At 36.3% G+C, this 20,424-nt stretch overlaps 1 protein-coding gene across 2 annotated transcripts; it reads right to left on the bottom strand.

Annotated features, from left to right (window-relative positions):
• Positions 1-511: 511 nt before the first annotated feature.
• Positions 512-16,603, bottom strand: LOC106059679 (ankyrin repeat domain-containing protein 50-like). Of its 2 annotated transcripts, XM_056008154.1 has the most exons (4): positions 16,399-16,603; positions 9,190-11,426; positions 2,705-2,805; positions 512-2,294 (listed from the first exon to the last, which is right to left on the bottom strand). In XM_056008154.1, coding segments are annotated over exons 1-3 (2,310 nt in total). In that variant the 5' UTR covers positions 16,401-16,603; the 3' UTR covers positions 512-2,294; positions 2,705-2,734. The 2 variants fall into 2 exon arrangements, with proteins under 2 accessions (XP_055864129.1, XP_055864130.1); XM_056008155.1 differs by lacking the exon at positions 16,399-16,603 and adding an exon at positions 13,519-13,618 and having other exon boundaries at positions 512-2,805.
• Positions 16,604-20,424: the final 3,821 nt, after the last annotated feature.

Raw genomic sequence — 20,424 nt, 5'->3', positions numbered from 1 at the left:
TCTTAAGTCGCCCAGGTCGAGAGGCCCTAATTAATTAGACATGATCCAGGTGATGAAACTTGAACTTGCTTCTGTAACACGGAGCATGTGTCAGACATGAGAAATGGAATGAAGTACTTTAAATTATCTTAATTTTTATTCGGCTGCAAGTCATTCGTGTGACTGGTGACATGAATATTTAGAATTGTTAAAGCTTATATCTTTTTTAACTACATTATTCTCTGTTTCATACATGTAATTTTTACAAGAACAGTCTGGCTGGAAATGAGGTACTCCACAATACTGTAAAGAGCTGGTTCGGTCCTACTGTACTGTCAAAAGTCATCCTTTAAGATACAGTGGAGGGAGCATTAAGATAGATTCGTTCAAGAAAGGCTGCTTGGACAATGTAAAAGAATGGACCGGCCGCTCTCTTAATTCCCTGCTATATGCATACACACATACTCAAGCATGTATATATTAATGTGTATATTAATACACATGTTGAGCATAAATCACAGCAAGACATGAATTTGTGCATATTTCAGTTACAAACTTTAATTCTGCTACCATATTGAGGTGTATCTTGGATATCAGTGCAAGGCTATTAGATCTCATTCTACAGACTCACAAAGGTTTTTTACACTCCTGCCCGTCAGTAGATTTGAAACATGAAGAGAAACACATGAAGAGACATATACAACTCTAACGAAATCATGGCTAGATAGGGCTTTTGTTACCTGTTGGTTCGAATGAAAGTAATTAGTGATTAGCTCTAGATTAAATACAAGGAGTTCACATTAATGAATTGACTACATGTTATTATATAAATCTCAGTTAATTTTGTATACAGTTTTTTTAAACATTTGCTAATATCCTACCTCTATGGTAATAATAATTCATTGTGTGATATTACTGTACAATGTTTAAAAAAAGCACACCTCACTATATATAAAATAGGACCCATCAATGTGAATACACTAGTAGTTCTGCTACAAATGAAATTTAAAAAAAAAATAAAGCTACAAATGCGCAATACATTCGACATGTAGTGACTCAAAATATGAGATAACAACAAGGTTACAAAGACAGTTTGTGGGGAAACACAAACTGAAAATCGGCCCCCGAAGTGGTCTACCTAGAGTCTCCACCAGGATTCGAACACGGGACATCTGGTTCCAAAAGCTTTACCACTCATCCACAGCATCTCCATATATTCCGTTAGCGTACAGTTATATTTTTTAAAATAATAATTATTAACCTTATTCATACATTCGAAATTAATAACATATTATATGTAATAAAGAGAAACTAAAAAAGATTTATTCTTCTTACAAAATTAGATAAATTGGCAACACTAAAAAATAATTCTTGACCTATTTTAGTTAGGTAGTGAGCTAGCTAGAAATGACTTGAAAGACTTGTAGGTCTACTTGGACCAGACATTCCCCTCGCAAAATAAAAAATAATATCTCCATTGTCATTTGTAATACAAACTAGACATAGATCTAGCTAGATCTAGACCTAGATTTAGATCTAAATCTAGATTCAAGATCTAAGTCTTGGTAGAAATAGATCTATGTCTAGATCTCCATCAAAACAAGAAGATAAAGGGGACACCAGAACTATGTGTCTCTCCTGTGGCAAGTCGAATCATACAAGAGCAAGATGCTTCTTTCGCAGTGCCACTTGTTTCAAGTGTGGCAAACAAGGTCATATAGAAAGAAAAAGCATGCAAAAGAGAAGCGAAGTTACACAATGTACAATATTGTTACGTTTCTCTCTTCTAATCAGGCCTTCTGTAAACACTGCTAAACACAACACAACACATCAAGAACTTGACAACAAGGCTCCAAATAATCTGGTACTTTAATAATGAGTGAATAAGTAGATAACAGCCAATACTAGACAATTCGCATCAACACACCAACAACTAAAATGTCACTCTGTACATCACCGTACAAAACTCTACTGTCTCTCTTTCTGGATTTGTACATCAACACCCGAGGACTCAACCAGGACCGACTTCATGGCCGACTAACAGTCCCGGTCTCGACGCTCTCCGGTCTTGAACTGCCGCTTTCCTACACACTGTGTCACTCGTACACGCAGGCTTTCGATCACATGACCATAACATTGGTCATATTTGCGTGTAATCGTAGTACTGTCCCTTGTCCATTGCCCCGCTGACCTGAGTGATACAAAAAAATATCAATTGTCTGATTAAGGAATTGAAGAAGTGTACTCAGCCGACTGAGGGAATAAGGTCTCAAGGCAAATCTGGAAAAATGTGCTTTCTTCAAAGATGAAATTTTCTGTGGAATGAAAATTTCAAAAGAAGGATTACATAAAACCAATGAAAAAGTATTAGCAGAAATGAACTCCAAACAATAAGTCACAACTGAGGTCTTTTCTAGGTATGGTTAACTATTACCATCAGGCATCAGCGACTCAAAAATATTGCACAAATGGCTCAACCACTCTACAACCTACTACAAGATAAAGTTAAATTCATTTGGGGCAAAAGCTGCACCAAGGCCTTCGAAACAATAAAAACAATGATCGTATCTGATAATGTTCTCATAAGATATGACCAAAATCTACTAGTTTGATTGGCTTGTGATGCATCACCAATGTACAAATCATTACAAATGCCCATACGAATATAAAGACTATAAATCGATATGTACGTTACAAATTTACAAATAAATCCAAAAGCCCATACAAATATTATGAACATCAGTCATAGTTCAACTCAACTCCAGGCAGCCCGTGCTCTTGACTTGTTCTTTTTGGGTCGGGTCACTGTGACCAGTCTAGACTTATCTGAATAAAACAAAAGACATGTTTAAATAAAAGAACCGAAATAGCTATTGATATATTTAGTATAGGGATCAAGAGAGAAGAGCACCAACTTTTAAAGACAAATTTCCTTATGAATAATAAAGATTATTTTTTTCTATTATATATTACTGTTACGTGCGCATGTTAATGTAAATGTGAAATGGTGCGAATGCGTGTTGAACGGAGAGGAGAAAAGAAAATGGAGAAAATAGAAACGAAATAGTGTTCTAGTGTTCATGAGAATTAAAATGAGTTCTAAGCGATGACGTTGTTGTTTTAGTGTTAATGTACTGTTTAAAGAGTCTCATGCTAGAAAGGAACGTAACAAGTGGCGCCCAACGTAAAGGTAAAACCTACGTAGTCCTTTATACACAGTTGATCTCCTGTCAACAGATAGTAGAGATATCATATTATATAGTCTAGATCTAGTGATTGATAGGATACTATTCTATTTGATTAATAGTAATAGAAAATGGCGGACAAGGCTGAGGTAGCAGCGTTGAAAGAAGAGGGAAGGTTGTTAGAGCTTGAAGGGGCAGAACTAAGAAAATACGTACAAGAAAGGTTGATGGAGAGGGAGAGATTAGCAATGGAAAGAGAAAAAGAAAAGGAGAGATTAGCAATGGAAAGAGAAAAAGAAAAGGAGAGATTAGCAATGGAAAGAGAAAAAGAAAAGGAAAGATTAGACAAGGAGGACAAAAGAGAAAGAGAAAAGATAGCCATTGAAAGGGAAAAGAAAAACGAATTAGTTGCCATTGAAAGAGAGAGATTGGCGTTCGAAAAAGAGACGGCCGAGAAAAAGTTAAAAACAACCCAAGAAAAAGAGAGTGATAAAAGAAAAGGGGAAACTACAGGGAACAAACTAGCAAAGTATAAAGGTGCAATATTCGAAGAAGCTAAAATGGACATAGACATTTTTTTGAAGAAATTTGAAATTGAAATGAGGGAACTGGAATACCCCGAAGACAAATGGTCATTCTTATTATCGAAGTCATTCGTAGCAGAGGTTCCATCGAAGATATGCATGAACCAGAGCAGCTATAGCGTGGTGAAAGAACAATTACTACGAACGTACGGAAAAACAGAGGCGTACTACCGTGAACAATTTGTTAACTGTGCGATAGAAACAAATGATGACCCACAGACATTCCTGGACAGAATGACCAGTAGTTTTGAAAATTGGACTGAAACCGCTAAAATAGAAAAGACCTTTGACGGTTTAAAGACATTTCTAATGATAGACAAAGCAATTTATGAGTGTCAGGAGGAATTAAAAATATTTTTGTTGGAGAGGAAACCAAAAGCCATAGAAGACATAGTGAGACTGATAAGGGCTTATAAAGTGGCACATCCCGATAAGAAACTATCCAGAGGCAGTGACATAGAAGAAATAGTTGCATTTAACAGAACAAGAGATACACGAGACAACTACATCAACAATGGAAGACGATTTAGATATGATGAACAAAATAGATTTAGAGGACAAGGAAGGAACCAAATGGGTAGTAGACAAGGACATTTTTATAGTAACCGAGGGCGATACCAAAGAAATGTACAGGGAAGATACGGCGGAGTGAGAGATAGAAGAGATCAAAGCCTTTCAATGTTAACATGTGCAGGAAGCCTTGAGTATTTTGAGACTTTCGTGGGAAACAAAATAGCAAGGACGATACGAGATTCAGGCAGTACAATTGTGGGTGTTAATAAGAAATTAGTAGAAGAACAAGAATATACCGGCAAAACCAGGAATTGTGTGATGTTTGATGGGAAGACTGTACAATTACCAGTTGCTAGAATTAAAATTGATACACCATATTTTACTGGAATTGTGGATGCATGTGTAATAGACCATGCTCATATTGATTTGATTATTGGAAATATTCCAGGTATAAAGAATTGCAATGAAAAGGATATGGGAAATTGGAAGAAGTGTTTCGGAATGAGTATTACTCGATCCAAATGTAAGGACCTGGATGCAGGAGATCTGGAAAAATTATTTCAGTTACCAGATAAGGAAAAAAAAAAAGAAGGATTAATAGGAAACTCAGAAACATTAGAACTTAATGATGTAGTATTCAACAAGGAAAGGTTTATTACAGAACAAAAAAATGACCCAGAGATGCGTCAGTTGGCCCAGAAAGGAGGTAGAGGAGGAAGATTTTATATAGAAAGAGGAATTTTGGTAAGAGAAATTGAGTCACAAGGAAGAAAAATTATACAGGTTGTTGTACCAGCTGAATTTAGAAATGTTATATTGAAGAATGGGCATGATGAAGCATATGCAGGCCACATGGGAATTCACAAAACAAAACAAAGAATATTTAGGGACTTTTATTGGCCATCTATTAGCAAAGACATCAAAAATTATGTGTTGTCGTGCAAAGTTTGTCAAATGAAAGGCACTAAAAAAATCAGAGCTCCATTACAAAAGGTAGATATACCAGAAAGGCCATTTAGGAAGATTGCGATTGATTTGATTGGACCCATGCCGGTGATATCAAATAGGGGTCATCGATATATTCTAACTGTAATAGACGTTTGCTCAAGATGGCCAGAAGCGATCCCACTAAAAAGAATTGAAGCCAGTGATATAGTTCAAGCGTTATATACATTATTTACACGGTTTGGATTTCCTGAAGAGGTACTGTCAGATAGGGGCACACAGTTCCACTGCCAACTAACGACAACATTTTTGAAAATGTTTGGAATTCGGCAACGGTTTACAGCCCCGTACCACCCGCAGAGCAACGGTATTTGTGAACGTTTTAACTGTACGTTAAAGAAAGCGTTGTCGAAAGTAGCAGATGACAATCCCAAAGAATGGGATGTGGCATTACCCTCAATCCTTTTCGCATACAGAGAGAGCCGTAACGAAACCACGGGGTATTCGCCATTTCAGATGATTTATGGAGGAAATCCAAGAGGCCCAATGGCAATCCTAAAAGAACTAATACTCCCACAAGAACATGTTGGAAATAAAGAAAGTTACGATATAGTGACAGAAACTAGAAATAAAGTAATAAAGGCTTGTGAGGAAGCGAGCAAACATGTGCTTGATAAAAATGAACTAACACAGTCTAGGGTGAATGAACACAGGAAATTGACCAAACTAGAAGTAGGTCAAGATGTTTTGGTATTACTAAAGGATAAGGAGAATGTACTATTCACGAAATGGTTGGGTCCTTATAAGGTAACAAGGAAAATTAGTGATGTGGATTATGAAATTAATATTGATTCAAGGCTGAAAATATTTCATGTGGATATGCTAAAAGAATTTAGGTCGAAACAAAAAAGTGAAAAAAGCAGTAAAGAAGACCCATTGGTCATGGGTACATCCGTAAGTGTAGACATTGAGACAGAAGAAAGATTGGGACACATGGAAACAATTTCAACCGATGCCAGTCAAACATGGAAAGATGTGGAAGTGAAGGGAATCTCGTCAGACAGAGCTAAGGAAGTAACAACATTATTAGAAGATTTTAAGAATATTTTTACAGATTTACCAGGAAGAACGAATATCATAGAACATGATATCAAATTAACAGGCAGAGTTCCAAATAAACTACCTCAATATGCTGTACCATTGCATCACAGAGAAGCATTACAGAAAGAAATAGATGAACTACTTCAATTGGGAGTGATAGAACCATCTAATTCGTCATGTGCTGCACCAGTTGTACTGGTTAAAAAAAAATGTGGTAACATTAGACTGTGTGTAGATTACCGCCAACTAAATAAAGTTACAGAATTTGACCCATTCCCAATGCCACAGGCAGAGGAAATGTTTACTAAATTGAAAAAAGCGAAAATTTTCACCACGTTGGACCTTTCTAGAGGATACTGGCAAGTACCTCTAAAGGAAGAAGCTAAACCACTATCCGCATTTAAGACACCATTCGGAGTCTATCAGTGGAATGTGATGAGTTTTGGCTTAGTAAATGCCCCAGCCACTTTTAACAGGATGATGGCAAAGATACTGGGTCACAGAAGAGACACTATTTGCCATTTGGATGATATCTGCATCTTTAGTGAGGATTGGAACGAACACTTACAGAGTCTAAGAGAGGTATTTACTATTATCAAGGGAAACAATCTGACATTGAAACCAACAAAAATAAAAATTGGACTTAGTGAAATTCCTTTTTTGGGATACAAGATAAAAAATGAATCAATTACACCACTGGAAGAAACAGTTGCAAAAATAATGGATATTAGTGTACCAAAAACAAAAAAACAAATTAGAAGCCTTTTAGGTCTATGCAATTTTTATAGAAAATTTGTTCCAAAATTTGCAGAAATGATTGAACCTCTTACAAATCTTACCAAGAAAGGGAAATCTAACATTATAGTTTGGTCTGAACAATGTCAAAGATCGCTAGACAAGATTAAGAGGGTGTTTTCTGAAAACCCAATATTAAAATTGCCCGATAGTACTAGAGAATTTATTTTGGCAACGGATGCTTCATCCATAGCTATAGGGGGCTGTTTGATGCAAGAGAATAGTGGAATTGCACACCCTGTTTTTTATGTAAGCAGGAAACTAACCCTTGCAGAGTTAAACTATGCAACGATTGAAAAAGAGGGGCTGGCAATTGTGTGGTGCATAACAAAGCTAAGTTTTTATCTGATGGGGGCTAAATTCCAATTATGGACTGATCATGCTCCGTTGGCATTTATTAATTTAAATAAATGTGGTAATAATAGAATTGCTAGGTGGGCATTACAACTGATGGACTATAAATTTGAGATTAAGACAATACCAGGGAAAGAAAATGTTGTGGCAGATACATTATCACGATGTACTTAGGTTGGTGAGATTGTGTAGGGTATATAATGATTACTTACATGCTGTTAAGAATTAATCTATTTTATTGTTTACAATTGTAAATTCTGGCACGGAGTGTAGTAGATATTCCACAGAGGATTGTCCAATTGGGAGTATACACAACAATGATTAGTGAACAGATATAGATTTAAATTGAATTATAGGCGGGGAGTGGTATTAACGAAATCTGCATGATTACATAGAGATATGCATAGATATATATATGTGTCAATTGTTCATAATAACAATTAGTATTGTGATTGTTACTGTCACAATGGGTGAATATAAATGCTATATGTTAAATCTAATGTTAGAATTGTATTGGTATTAATATGTCATTGTGTATGATTTTGTTTGTAGTACATTATGGTTCTCTATGTTACAGAGAATTTAAAGTAGTTTTAACTTGGAATAGGCTGATAAGATATGTGACAATTTATATTTTGGACGTTCGATGTACATCGAACTTGTTAAACAGGGGGGGTGTTACGTGCGCATGTTAATGTAAATGTGAAATGGTGCGAATGCGTGTTGAACGGAGAGGAGAAAAGAAAATGGAGAAAATAGAAACGAAATAGTGTTCTAGTGTTCATGAGAATTAAAATGAGTTCTAAGCGATGACGTTGTTGTTTTAGTGTTAATGTACTGTTTAAAGAGTCTCATGCTAGAAAGGAACGTAACAATTACAAAGCTAGTAATTCCATAATATATATGTCAAGTGAAGTGGGATATTTTTCAGGCCGCACCGGCCACCTCCGACATCAACTTGACCTTTTTCCCTAGATGGCGTCTTGTGTCCGCGCGTAAAAAAAGTCAAAACAACGTGGACACTGTCCATTCTACGGGCATCTCTTGTGACTGTACGTTACTGGACCTTACCTTGTCTCCACTCACTTTTTGTGCCTTTGTGTTTTCTTATGGCTGTAGGTCAATACATTTGTACTGTTTCTTATATCAAATTATTATTTTATTTAGTAGTTCATACAGAATACCTCTACTCCGGTTTTCATCCATGTTGTTGGACTATCCTTATTTAAAAAAAAACAGCATGTCAATTAATTCATTGATTGAATAGTGTACCTGCATACATAAATAAATTATGGCATTTATAAAGCACTACTTTCATGCTTATAGCATGCTCAGAGCCCTTCGGCCCAATCTCAGTTGTGGACCATGGGGGTATGGGGTATATAGGAGAAGGTTTTTCCGTGCTGCCTTTAGGCGCTCAGTAAACACAACTCTGCCCGAGTCGGGTGTCGAACCTCGACCCAAGAGAAGCCAAGTTCAAGCGCACTTAGCCTCTCAACCACGAATGGTAACTGTCCATCCTGTAAGTGTGTAGATACTGGCTACTAAGAAACAGTTGTTCTATTTAATTGTTATAGTTTTTTTTTGTATGGAAAGAAAAGAGCGAAACTCTTAACAATGTATGTCTGTTTTATGTAGAACAATTACTTGATTTATTTTGGAGGACTACTTTGTGTATTTTGTGTTACGTTGAGTACATAAATCATTTATTTTTTTAAATTGAATAAGCTTACCATTATTGATATTCATTGATGATAAACTTATTAGGTCGACATCTGTTTCGTCCGTTTTATTCGGAATCCGCAACGACAAAATGTCTGTTTCATCAGTCCTTGTTGGCGTTCTCAGCGACAAAATGCCTGTTTCGTTGGGAATGTCTTTTACCAGAATTTCATAAGGGCTTGTAGATCTGTACATGGCAGGAGACATTAGGCCAGCTTCCTTATGACTAGGCAGCGCCCCAGCTTTAATCAGCAGATCAGCAATGTCCCTGTGCCCTTTTTTGTGTGCCAGCATCAGGGCGGTGTTACCATAAATATCACGCCCATTGACGTCCACGTGTGAATGCAAGATCGTTTTTTTCTGAGACTTGCTATCCGAATTACCATTGAAGCAGATGTGTATGAAGTAGTGCACTAGTTCAAAGTGTCCTGTAGCTGAGGCGACATGCAATGCGCTCAAGCCTGGCTCATTGGCGAAGGTTACAGCACTGCCCTTTGAATATAAATGCTCGACGACATCGAGATGACCTTTGGCTGTGGCCAGCATTAAAGCGTTCCAGCCGTCTTTGTCCACTTGGTTGACTTGTGCCTTAAACTTACACAAAAGCTCCACCAGGTGGCCTCTTTCTGACGCGAGCATCAAGGCTGTCATCATTCTCCTGTCACCACTGTTGACCGCAGCGCCGTTTTCGACAAGCATTTTCACCATTTTGGAGTGACCATGGCGACTTGCAGTCATAAGACTTGATCTAGATTTCATATCCGTGGCATCGATGTTAGCTCCGTGCCGAAGAAGCATTGCAGCGACATCCAGAAATCCTCTCTTCGATGCAAGCATTAGAGCAGTACGCCCTTTACCTTCTGAGGCATCGATGTCAAAAAAAGATTGGTTTTTCTTCCGAGAATCATTAAGGTTTTCCCTTGGGAATATTTTGTTATCCAGCATTTTTCTTAAACATTTTTTTCCACAGCCTATGCGGCAAAGCTCTTCTACAACAGAAATGTGACCGTTGCGGGACGCCAACAAGAGGCAATTCATACCATTGTTATCGGTTAACCTTAAAGATGCTCCAAATTTCAGCAACACCTTGAGAACTTCCAGGTTCCCCTCGTCCGCTGCAAACATAGCAGCTGACCATTTGGCTTTATCGTTTCGGTTTACCTGGCCACCTCGGTAGCACAAAAATTGGACAACGTTAACATATCCCAACTTGGCAGCCATCATTAGACTCGTTTTCCCTTTAATATTACAGTTATCTAAAGATCCCCCGAAACTGAACAAAAGTTCGACAACGCTTAGGTGGCCTTCTCTAGAAGCGAGCATCATTGCGTTGTATCCGCTCTTGTCCATACAGTCAATTCTACATCCTAACTGATATAGCAGTCTGACAGATGCTGCATGCCCTTTTTCAGCCGCGATCATCAGGCAAGTCATGCCGTCCCTGTTGGTCAAATTCATCTTTGCGCTATAGGAAGCAAGAATCTGAATGACGTTCACGCTGTTAACCTGAGCTGCAAACATCAAAGAGCTCCATCCGTGTTTGTCGACTGCTTCTATGTCAGCACCGTAGTGACACAAGATCTCCGCGACTTTGGTGTGGCCAAGATAGGAAGTCATCATTAAAGCGTTTTGACCTTTGTCGTCTACGGTGTCGATGTCGATGAAAGTATGACAATACATACACAACAACTCTACGATATCCTCATAGCCATTGATGCATGCTACCATCAAGGCAGTTAGCCCGTCTTTCCCTTTCGTGTTTGCGTTGGCTCCGTACTTCAACAAAACCTTTACCACATCTTCTTGACCATATTCGACTGCTATTATTAGAGTGTTTCTCCCGTATTTGTCCGTCGCGTCGATGTTCGCTCCGTATCGACACAAGAGAGCGACGATAGATGCAAGTCCGGATTGAGCGGCGTACATGATGGGTGTCTGTCTCACACTATCAAACTGATCAACGTCTGCACCATATCTGACCAGCAGGTCCACTATGTCCGGCCTGTCGTACATGGACGCAGCCATGAGTGGAGTTTGGCAGTGATGGTTGGTGATGTTAACAAAAGCACCACTCTGAAGGAGGTCCAAGACTTCGTTTAGTTCGCCTCTCAGCACAGCTCGGATCAGATCAACATTATTCTCGTGACTTTCGTCCAGTGCTAGACTGTCACGTTGCCTACTGAATGGATGAACTTTGTTGGAAAAGAAGTTTTGCATCAGGAAAGACATATCGTCGCTGTGGGACTTCCTGTGAAGCATAAAGCAAAATGTAATCTTTGAGTGATCGAACAAAACCCTATGGCGTAGTGGATTATCTGGTATTTCTAAGCTACCAAACATCGTGCGTTAAACTAATAACACCGTTACAGCGTTATAGATAAAGAATAGAATGAAATACAAAGACGGAACGAAAGAAATTTTATAAGTTTTATAATCTCTTTGTGGAGGAAAATGGAGAACAGACGAGTAAATAACATTTGTAAAAATCAATTCCTAAATTTTATTCAAATATAAATAAATTTAAAAAATGGTATTTGTCATTGAAAAATCACTAAAAAATATAATTGGGCAGAATAGGAATTGAACTACGATATTTGCATTATAGGACGACGCTCTATCAGCTTCGCTAACCAGACATACTATTAATAATAATATATGAATTTTTTGTTTGAAATAGATGATTCCATTTTTAGCGGCCCCCGAAAGAGGAAAAGACGCTATCAGTTTTGTGTGAAACGTCTGTCCGTCTGTCCCGTTTAGATCTCGTAAACTAGAAAAGATAGTGAAAATCCGACAACACAATATTTTAGACCATTCAAAGTTCTGATGCAACGGCTACTTTTTTTTTTCTGAAAGCTAAAAATCTAATGTTTTAAATCACTTATGCAAGCAGTTTTTTAAAGAGAAAAAGCTATTTAGTATGCATTATAGGTTATTAGGTAATTTAAAACGAATAGTAATCTTGTAAACCGCATTTTCGTAAATATAACATAAAGAGGCAATATGGACATAAAGCATTTTCAAAACAATTACATCAGTTATAAGCATCAAAGTTGCTTAAATTAAAACAATTAATACTTTTTTTTAATTGGACAAATTTATTATTCTTTTTTTTTTTCATTGAATTGTACAGACATAATTGCAAGAAAAATAAACAAACAAGAACAATCTGCAAGTTAGTTTTCTGTAGTGTATTTTAATTGAATAATTAATTTTTGCTATTGATCAATATAGGGGGCGCGTTAGCTATGTGTTAAGCACTTGGCCTTGAAACCCAGGGTCCTGGGTTCGAATCTCGGTAAAGATTCGAATTTTGAATTTCGGGATTTTTAGGGTGCCCCTGAGTCCACCAAACACAAACGGGTCCCTGATTGGTTTTGGAAAACAAAGACGGTTGGTCATTGTACTGGCATCATGACTCACTGCTCGTGAATCGTAAACCACAGAAACTGATGAGCTTAAAACATTATGTGCCCTATAGATCGCATGTCTCAAAGGAGAACTTTACTTTTATTTAGAACTATTTTTTTAATGCCAAAAACAATAAAATAAGGTTATTTGACCTTTAATTTGGCTGCCTGTCATTGTCATTTAATTGTAAAAATAGTTTACGTAGATCTATAGTACTTTGTGTATCTGGGTAAGTCCTACTTAGATAGCATTGCAAAAATTACTTTCGAATGAAATTATCAACAGACTAGCATCATATTTAATTTTTTGAGAAATACAAATATATTTTTTCACGGTCTAAAGGACTTTTGAAATTTTCGAATGTATTACTAAAATATAATTTAATACGCTATTTAATTTTTCATGGAATTTAATACAAAATATTTTTATAATACCCAGCAGCAAACAAAGTATACGTTTTAAATTGTACTATGTAAAATAATTGTAGTTTGCATTATAAAATGTTGAAACATTTTGTGATATATATATGTCTATAAGACTTAACATGAATTCAATTTATTATTTCATATAGCGTAAAGTTTTAAAGTAGCCGCATCACATGAACATTTAACAATCTACACAGGCGCTGAACTAGAGATACCTTCACAATCATAGAACGGTAAAGTTTTTCTGTGTATAAAGTTTAAAATTACATTCCAACATAATTGTTTTATAATAACGATGTGAGATTTTTTCAGTTTCAATTTTTTTTTTTATTATACCTCCTTTTAATGAACGTCATCAATTTGTCCAAATGTGTAGAAAGTGTTTTGTATTTATTGGAACGCGATAGTCTATTTCATAAGAATATGAAAAAATGTGTTCTTGCATAAACCTATTTAATTGTATTTGAATGAAATTAGATACAAGTCTAGCTCATAGTCACAAACCTTTACTCAGCTTCTGTTTATAAACAATGGCTGTATGTCTACCTTACATAGAAATGTCTACCTTACATAACAAACATATTATCTCACAGCTCCTGTGGTATTGTCACGATTTGTCGAGACCAGTAGGACAGTTTATATATATATATATACATATACGAACATTTGTTATGGCACGACTAGGAAAGAAAGAGGATTATGGGGCAGATTTAATTAACATTCGTAGAATGCTTTAACCGTCATTCTTAAACGTAATGTAACCCAAACACAGAGCCAAAATGAAGTTTAACAAGTGCAGATAATTCTCAAGGGACACAATTATTGATAGTCCTAGAAGCTCATGTCTCCCCTACAGGACGATCTATAGCAAATGGATGCAGACTTTGAAGAAGAAAGGTCCCTATCTTATGTTTTGTTTTTCATGTTCCTAAGATTAAGACTAAGACTAAGTCTGTTTTATTGATCCTTGCTGGAAATGTTCTGTGAATGCAAGAAATCTTGCTTCAATACAAAATGAAATGATTTTTTTTAAAAAAAGGTCCACATGAAGACCAGAAATGTCGTAATATTAGGAGAGAGAGAAAGTTGCCAAGAGGTAAATGTTTCATTGTCGAAATAAACATTGTGCTCGGATTTTTTTAGTATTTTAATTCTAGACTTTTAGAACGTAGCGGTTCATTGAATATGATTGAATTTTTATTTAGCCACATGAAATTACAGTTTAGATGTTGCCAGGTACACAGATGAAATTTGAACTATTGTGTCCCTTGGGTCACAATTTTTTTTCTTACAGAAAATTACTTCAAATTATTAGTATATTTAAGAGAAAATATATTTTTGTGATATTGTCAATGCAATACTTTAAGGTGTGCCTATAGCTTTTCTTAATTAGCCAGCTGGGGTCCAGCCAGGGGCTTATCAATATCCTGTCGTCTTTATTTCGTTCATCTGTCGAAACAAAATCCCTGTAGGGATTACTGTCCCTGACTATTGCATTCTGAAATTCACCTAGAATGATAAGGGAGGTAATTAAAGTACTGTTCTTGGCTCGCCAACTCGTGTTATTTAGAAGACTCGGTGGAGGGTGTTATTAAACTTATAAATAAAGAAAAAATAGCTAGTACATAGTATATTCTGCCAAGATCATATGTATATAAAATGCGGATTTTATCAATCGGTTTGTCTTCAAGAGCGTTACGATTCAAAGACCGAATAATATCGTAGCTTCAGCTTTCTTTACATAGTTATACGCACACTTTTACCCATATGACTGAATTTATGCAGTTTTAAGGAATATGCATACATCTTTTTTTCTTTTAGTAATTTTTAACATTGATATACTTAAAACAATTCATCGATGGTATGTCATATATTCCCTTTCCATGCAATTTTTTTTCTATACATCTTTTTGAGTAAATTTAGAACGCCTGATCGTTGCGCTTGCCAGGTCCTGCAGTCAATAGTTGGACAAATAAACATTTAGAATCTTTCTGACATACTTGAAAAAAACACAAATATTTCCAAGTCTCTGGGATACATGATGTTGTCAGCAGTTGGCAAGGGCTTTGTAAGTCCAGCCTAAGGAATGCTAACTTGCTTACAAAACAAACCTATTTTACAACGCTTAGGTTATATCAACACTTTCTGTCTTTCTGGTACATGTACATGTCAATACCCCCACTTACCATTCTTGAATCAAGTTGAAACTTTGCACACATATTCATTGTTTCTAACATAGTATGAATCAGTCAAACATTAATCAATTAATTAATTGTAATCAGTTAATTTATTTGATATGATGAAGGAAAATAAATCTTACAGTACTGATAGATATGGCTATAAATATACAGTTCCCCTCTTTACCTAAAAGAGTTGTCTACAGAAAGAAAAAGTTAAGTTCCCCTTTGTGGTCTATAGAGCAAATGATGATGTAAAGGTCATCTGTTTCTGTGACCTAAGGTTATCTTATATAATCTTATATAATACAGACGTTACTTCAAAAAAGAAGATGATTACGTCCTACGCGTAGTCATGCATATTAACCAATGACCTAAACTCCGCTAAGTCACTGATTTTCCTGGCTAGCTCAGGCAATCCATGCCCTTATAGCACAAATTTGTCCTATAATATGGAACGAGGATGTCATGTGGCCAGCACAACGACCAACCGCCTTTAATTTTCCTCAACTAATGTCATGTACCCATTAGAGGCGTCCGAAGATCCCAAATAAAAAATCCTAGTCTTCACCAGGTTTCGAACCCCGCCTGCTTTTTTCTACTGAGGCTGAATTGTTATTTAACAAAGGTTCTGATTGGAAGCTCTTCGCTTTAAATTCCTCTGAACTTTCATTTTCTTTTATATAAAATACTAAGATTGGGCCACCTGAGATGCATTCTCTGAAAATAGGAGCCTTTTGACACATGTATGTATATATATTTTAAAGTAAGCATTGCATATTAAGTGTATACGAGCAATGCAGTAACAATCTAAACAAAATAGAACAGACCTGTTAAAAGAACTTAACTATTGGACTATTTCAGGAACACTATAGGACCAATTGTACTCCGCTCTACAAAAGAGACACTCTTCGGATAGCAACTAAGCATAAATGACCCTAATGTGTTAGCAAGTATCTTAAGAAAAGTACAAGATTCAAACGCAAAATTTTTCACAACCAATCTGCAAGATCAAAGTTGATTTATTTAAAAATAATCAGTTTTTAGGTAAAACTGCAATTCGTATTTGGTCATTGTATGGCGTTCAACCATGAGTACTCTACCTCTGTGCCACCATAACGATTCACACAAAGTTTAGCATGCTATATGAACAAGATACATACCTACAGATATATCGACCTCAAAAAAAAAACAAAAAAAAACTTACATTTTTGTTTTTCACAGTCTACAGCGTCAGTTGTCTATCTCTGAACTAAACTATAGCCCACGAGCTCTGAACTACCTGCTAGTTTATTTGTCTTTGAACTACACAAAACCTTTTTGTATTTTTTTGGTTTAGTACACAGCGACAAGAGACGCATTACATTATAAATGTGTGCAAAGTAAATAAGTGTTCTATCTTCATGCCAGCATGGGTATGTGTCGGGGTTTCTCATTGTTATACTTTTTTTTAACGAAATGAGTCCAAATTTGAAGTCAAGGAACAGGAAAAAGCATCGAAGCGTTTCAGAGAAGTGTTGAAAAGTCAAACGTATAGGTCAGTGGTTCTCACGAGTAAGGTATTCAAAGCTAGGGATGACTTTCTAAAATTTGCCCGGGTTAAGTCTAGTGTCGATTTGTCTTTATCTTACTCAACGTAAGAATATCGATCTCATTAGAACATGCTAAGTAAATGCTAATTACTCATTCAAATGTATCTGTGTGAGTACAGTAGACCTACGGGAAAAATTAAAATTATGCGCTATTTACGCTTTTACTCACAATTTGTAGAAATAAGACTAAACTAAATGTATATATATATATATATATATATATATATATATATATATATATATATATATATATATATATATATATATATATATATAGTTATGTGATAATCTTACATTATTTTACATAAGTAGAGATCGTAGCTGCAAAAGTTATGTCTACTACAGCAAACAACTTTTACTTTTATATCTCTATATTTAAACAAAAAATGCTAGTTCTAGCTAGTGACCTTTGTCTTCTTCTCTTCCCTTCTTCCGTTTCCATCCACTAAGTCTCTCACTCTTTCATCTCCCTAATAAACACATTTTAAATACATTAAAAACCCAGGACCGATATTGTTGCACCACATTGATGATAGAAAAGGGGGGGGGGGGGATGTGAATTAGGTGTGCAATGAATGTTATATATGTTTATTGGAAGACTCCTGTATATAGATTTTTTTTTCAACGTAGCTTATTTTTATAAAGATCCTTAATCTTATGCACTATCCAAACTTTAAAATATGCTTGAGTGTGTAAGTGTTAGTGCGCCGACACGTTCAAATAGACACCCACAACATTTGAGATTCGTTCTGCTGTGCGTTGAGTCACCTGCGACTGTCTTCTAAATAGAGCCACAAGTACTTTACTATGGCACGACACACACACACACACATATTACAATGCAGAGAAATAATTATTTTTTTTTTGTGAATGTGATCTTGTGTTACAGTGTGTGTATGTAATAAAGTGAGAGAGGCAGTGAGAAAGGGGTATAGTGAGAGAGAGAGATGATGAAAGAGAGATGTGTAATGTGATTGTGTGTGTGTGTGTGTGTTTTGAGTAGGCCTACATAGAGATGAAGCACGTTAACCCTTTACAATTTTATATCACCAGATAGACAGAACCTTCCCTGTAAAGAAGATAATGTATTGTTTGCTACAATTAGACATCAACAAGATTTCTATATACTATGCCGAATTTACCTATAAGCAGCATATAGCATAGCACTCCTCTTTCCCCTCCGCCCCCCAAAAATGGTTCCAAGCAGTGGCGTCACTAGGGTGGGTGTCACCATGTGCGGTCAGGTCAGGGTGTCACCCCCCCCCCCCTTTTAAAAAAATCTTTTATTTCGTTTCTTTGTTGCGCTGTAATGCATATAGTTTATAATTACGCTCGTTATTGGATTGTTCAACAACAATAAAATGAGTATCTATTAAAATTTTAAAATTCAGTAGTCGATTACAATTTACCTACAGTTCACTGGCTTTGTGTAGTCATGTGAAACTCTGAACGCATCCTTAATCTTTGGAATCGAAGAAATTGCCAATAATCTACAGTCCATTTTGAAACAATGCAATAATAAGTAAATTACACTTTTTTTCTGGATTTCAAACTTAAAAACTCACCAGTAAGTTATGAAGAGACCATATGTCTGACGATCACATTTTGAATAAAAATTTCGCTTTGTGAAACTGTCATTTGCTACTTTGTCTCAAAAAGTTCCTAATTTTAATTTTAAATCATTTTTCACATGACTCCGTAGATAAGCAGATGGTAAGAAACGGCTGGAGGCTTTGTTCAATGATTTAGAGATATCTTTTTAGGTCTTAGGAATCACGCAATGTCAACTTTTATTTTTTTAAGAATAACTTTTGTTGCCTTTAGTCTCTTCTCAGTCGTGGTATTTCTGTTGAATGTCGCTTTTGAAAAATCATCAAATATGCCAATGCCAATATACACCTTAGAATTGAGAATAAAAATTCCACTCCCCTGAAAATTGTAATGCGACCCCCATGGCAATCGCAATCCACAGGTTGAGAACCCTTGACACACAGGCACTGTGACCTTCGGAGCTGTCATTACTTGCGTGATGTTAAAATACTTAAAGAGTTTAGCCATGCCTGACTTCCTGTTAGACAACTTTTTTTTCGGAGCAGTTGTCTCATAAGGGGAACAAACAAAGTGGACTGTACTAAATAAACATAACTTTTAAAATTTACTGTGCGTACTAGAAAGTAGGTTGTTTAATACCAACAAACATTTGTAATAACTTTTTTTTATAAAATTTTACAAAGAATTTTAAATAGAAAAGTTATGTATACTTACAAGTAACAATACAAAACCAAAATGAAAAAAAAAATAATAAAAAAAATTTTTGATTGACGCACTGGCGGATCCAGGGGGGGAAGCGTTAGGGGCGAACGAATTTTAGCATAGAATTAAACACAATTTGTATACGAATTTATTACTTATGTTAATAATATATACTAATTAATTATATTTCAACTTTTAAAAAAAATATTATTTCGCCCCCCCCCTCTAGTATGTAGGCTGATTTTGTGGGGTCGGGAGGGAGGGATGGCATCAATCCCGCCCCCCCTTCCATAAACTTTCGAGTGGGGGGGGCGGTCCAATTTATGTATGGAAATGAAAGCTTGCTAACAATATCAATTAAATATCTATATGATTAAAACTTGCGTATATATATATGCTGTACGCACGTTTATGCATAGGGTTAGGGTTTACTGGGCGTCAGGGTTAGGGTATGGAAAAAAATCGCCCCCCCCCCCACTCCGAAGTTCAGGATCCGCTAGTGGATTGACGACATACATGACAGGCTGACTGGTTATATACTAATAGCTTAGTTGTAATAGCGTCATTTTGTTTAAATTTCATTTAGCAATGTATTAGAAATATGTAGACATAAGATCTATATAAACACATGTAGTTTATTAGTCAAGTTAGTTAGGGTTCTGGTTGCTCGTGAGCTAGGTTTCTATATGGGACTAAGCGACCTGCAGATATATTGCCATCCAGTACATTTTCATTTATTATGACCTGTAGGGATGTCGTCTTTTGTGGTATCCAATGTCTACGCCAGCCAAGACCGATCATTATAGACTGCCTGAACGCTGACCAGCGATGTCGCCGCCTGGGGGCCACGACAAAGGTCATGGTGTCAGTCATACATTAAACTAAAATGCTATTCAAAATTTGTTAGATTTATATTAGAACATGCGCCATGTATTTGGGATCCCTCAATTTAAGAAAACATTTTTGAAAATATTAATACGGACACTAAATAGAATCGTGAGATTTATAACAAATAAATCTCAAACATTCGACTAGAATAACACACCAGTAGTAGAGTTATGGAACTTTGGTCGTCCACCAGGCATTAGATCTACACATAGTCCTATATTTAATAGACCTACTGGGATTTTTTTTTCAAATGTTCAACACGTTTTTTCAGATGAAAAGATAATGTCACCATAGTCCAAACCTCTCACAGGACGACGGGGATGTAGAAGGGCAGGGTTCGAACCCGGAACCATTGATACCATCGAACTACACTCCTAAGCGCATGCCTCACGACCAGGCAGCCCGTATGGCCAGACCCTCCGCTTTATTTTCTTGCAATGTTAGGGCTGCTTCTCTATACGTACATCCTTGAATCTTCGTGGATAGAAAACAACGTCTGG

Source organism: Biomphalaria glabrata, chromosome 13 (assembly GCF_947242115.1).
Source record: "Biomphalaria glabrata chromosome 13, xgBioGlab47.1, whole genome shotgun sequence".
Lineage (NCBI taxonomy): Eukaryota > Metazoa > Mollusca > Gastropoda > Planorbidae > Biomphalaria > Biomphalaria glabrata.
This window is presented reverse-complemented; position numbering and strand designations above follow the sequence as displayed.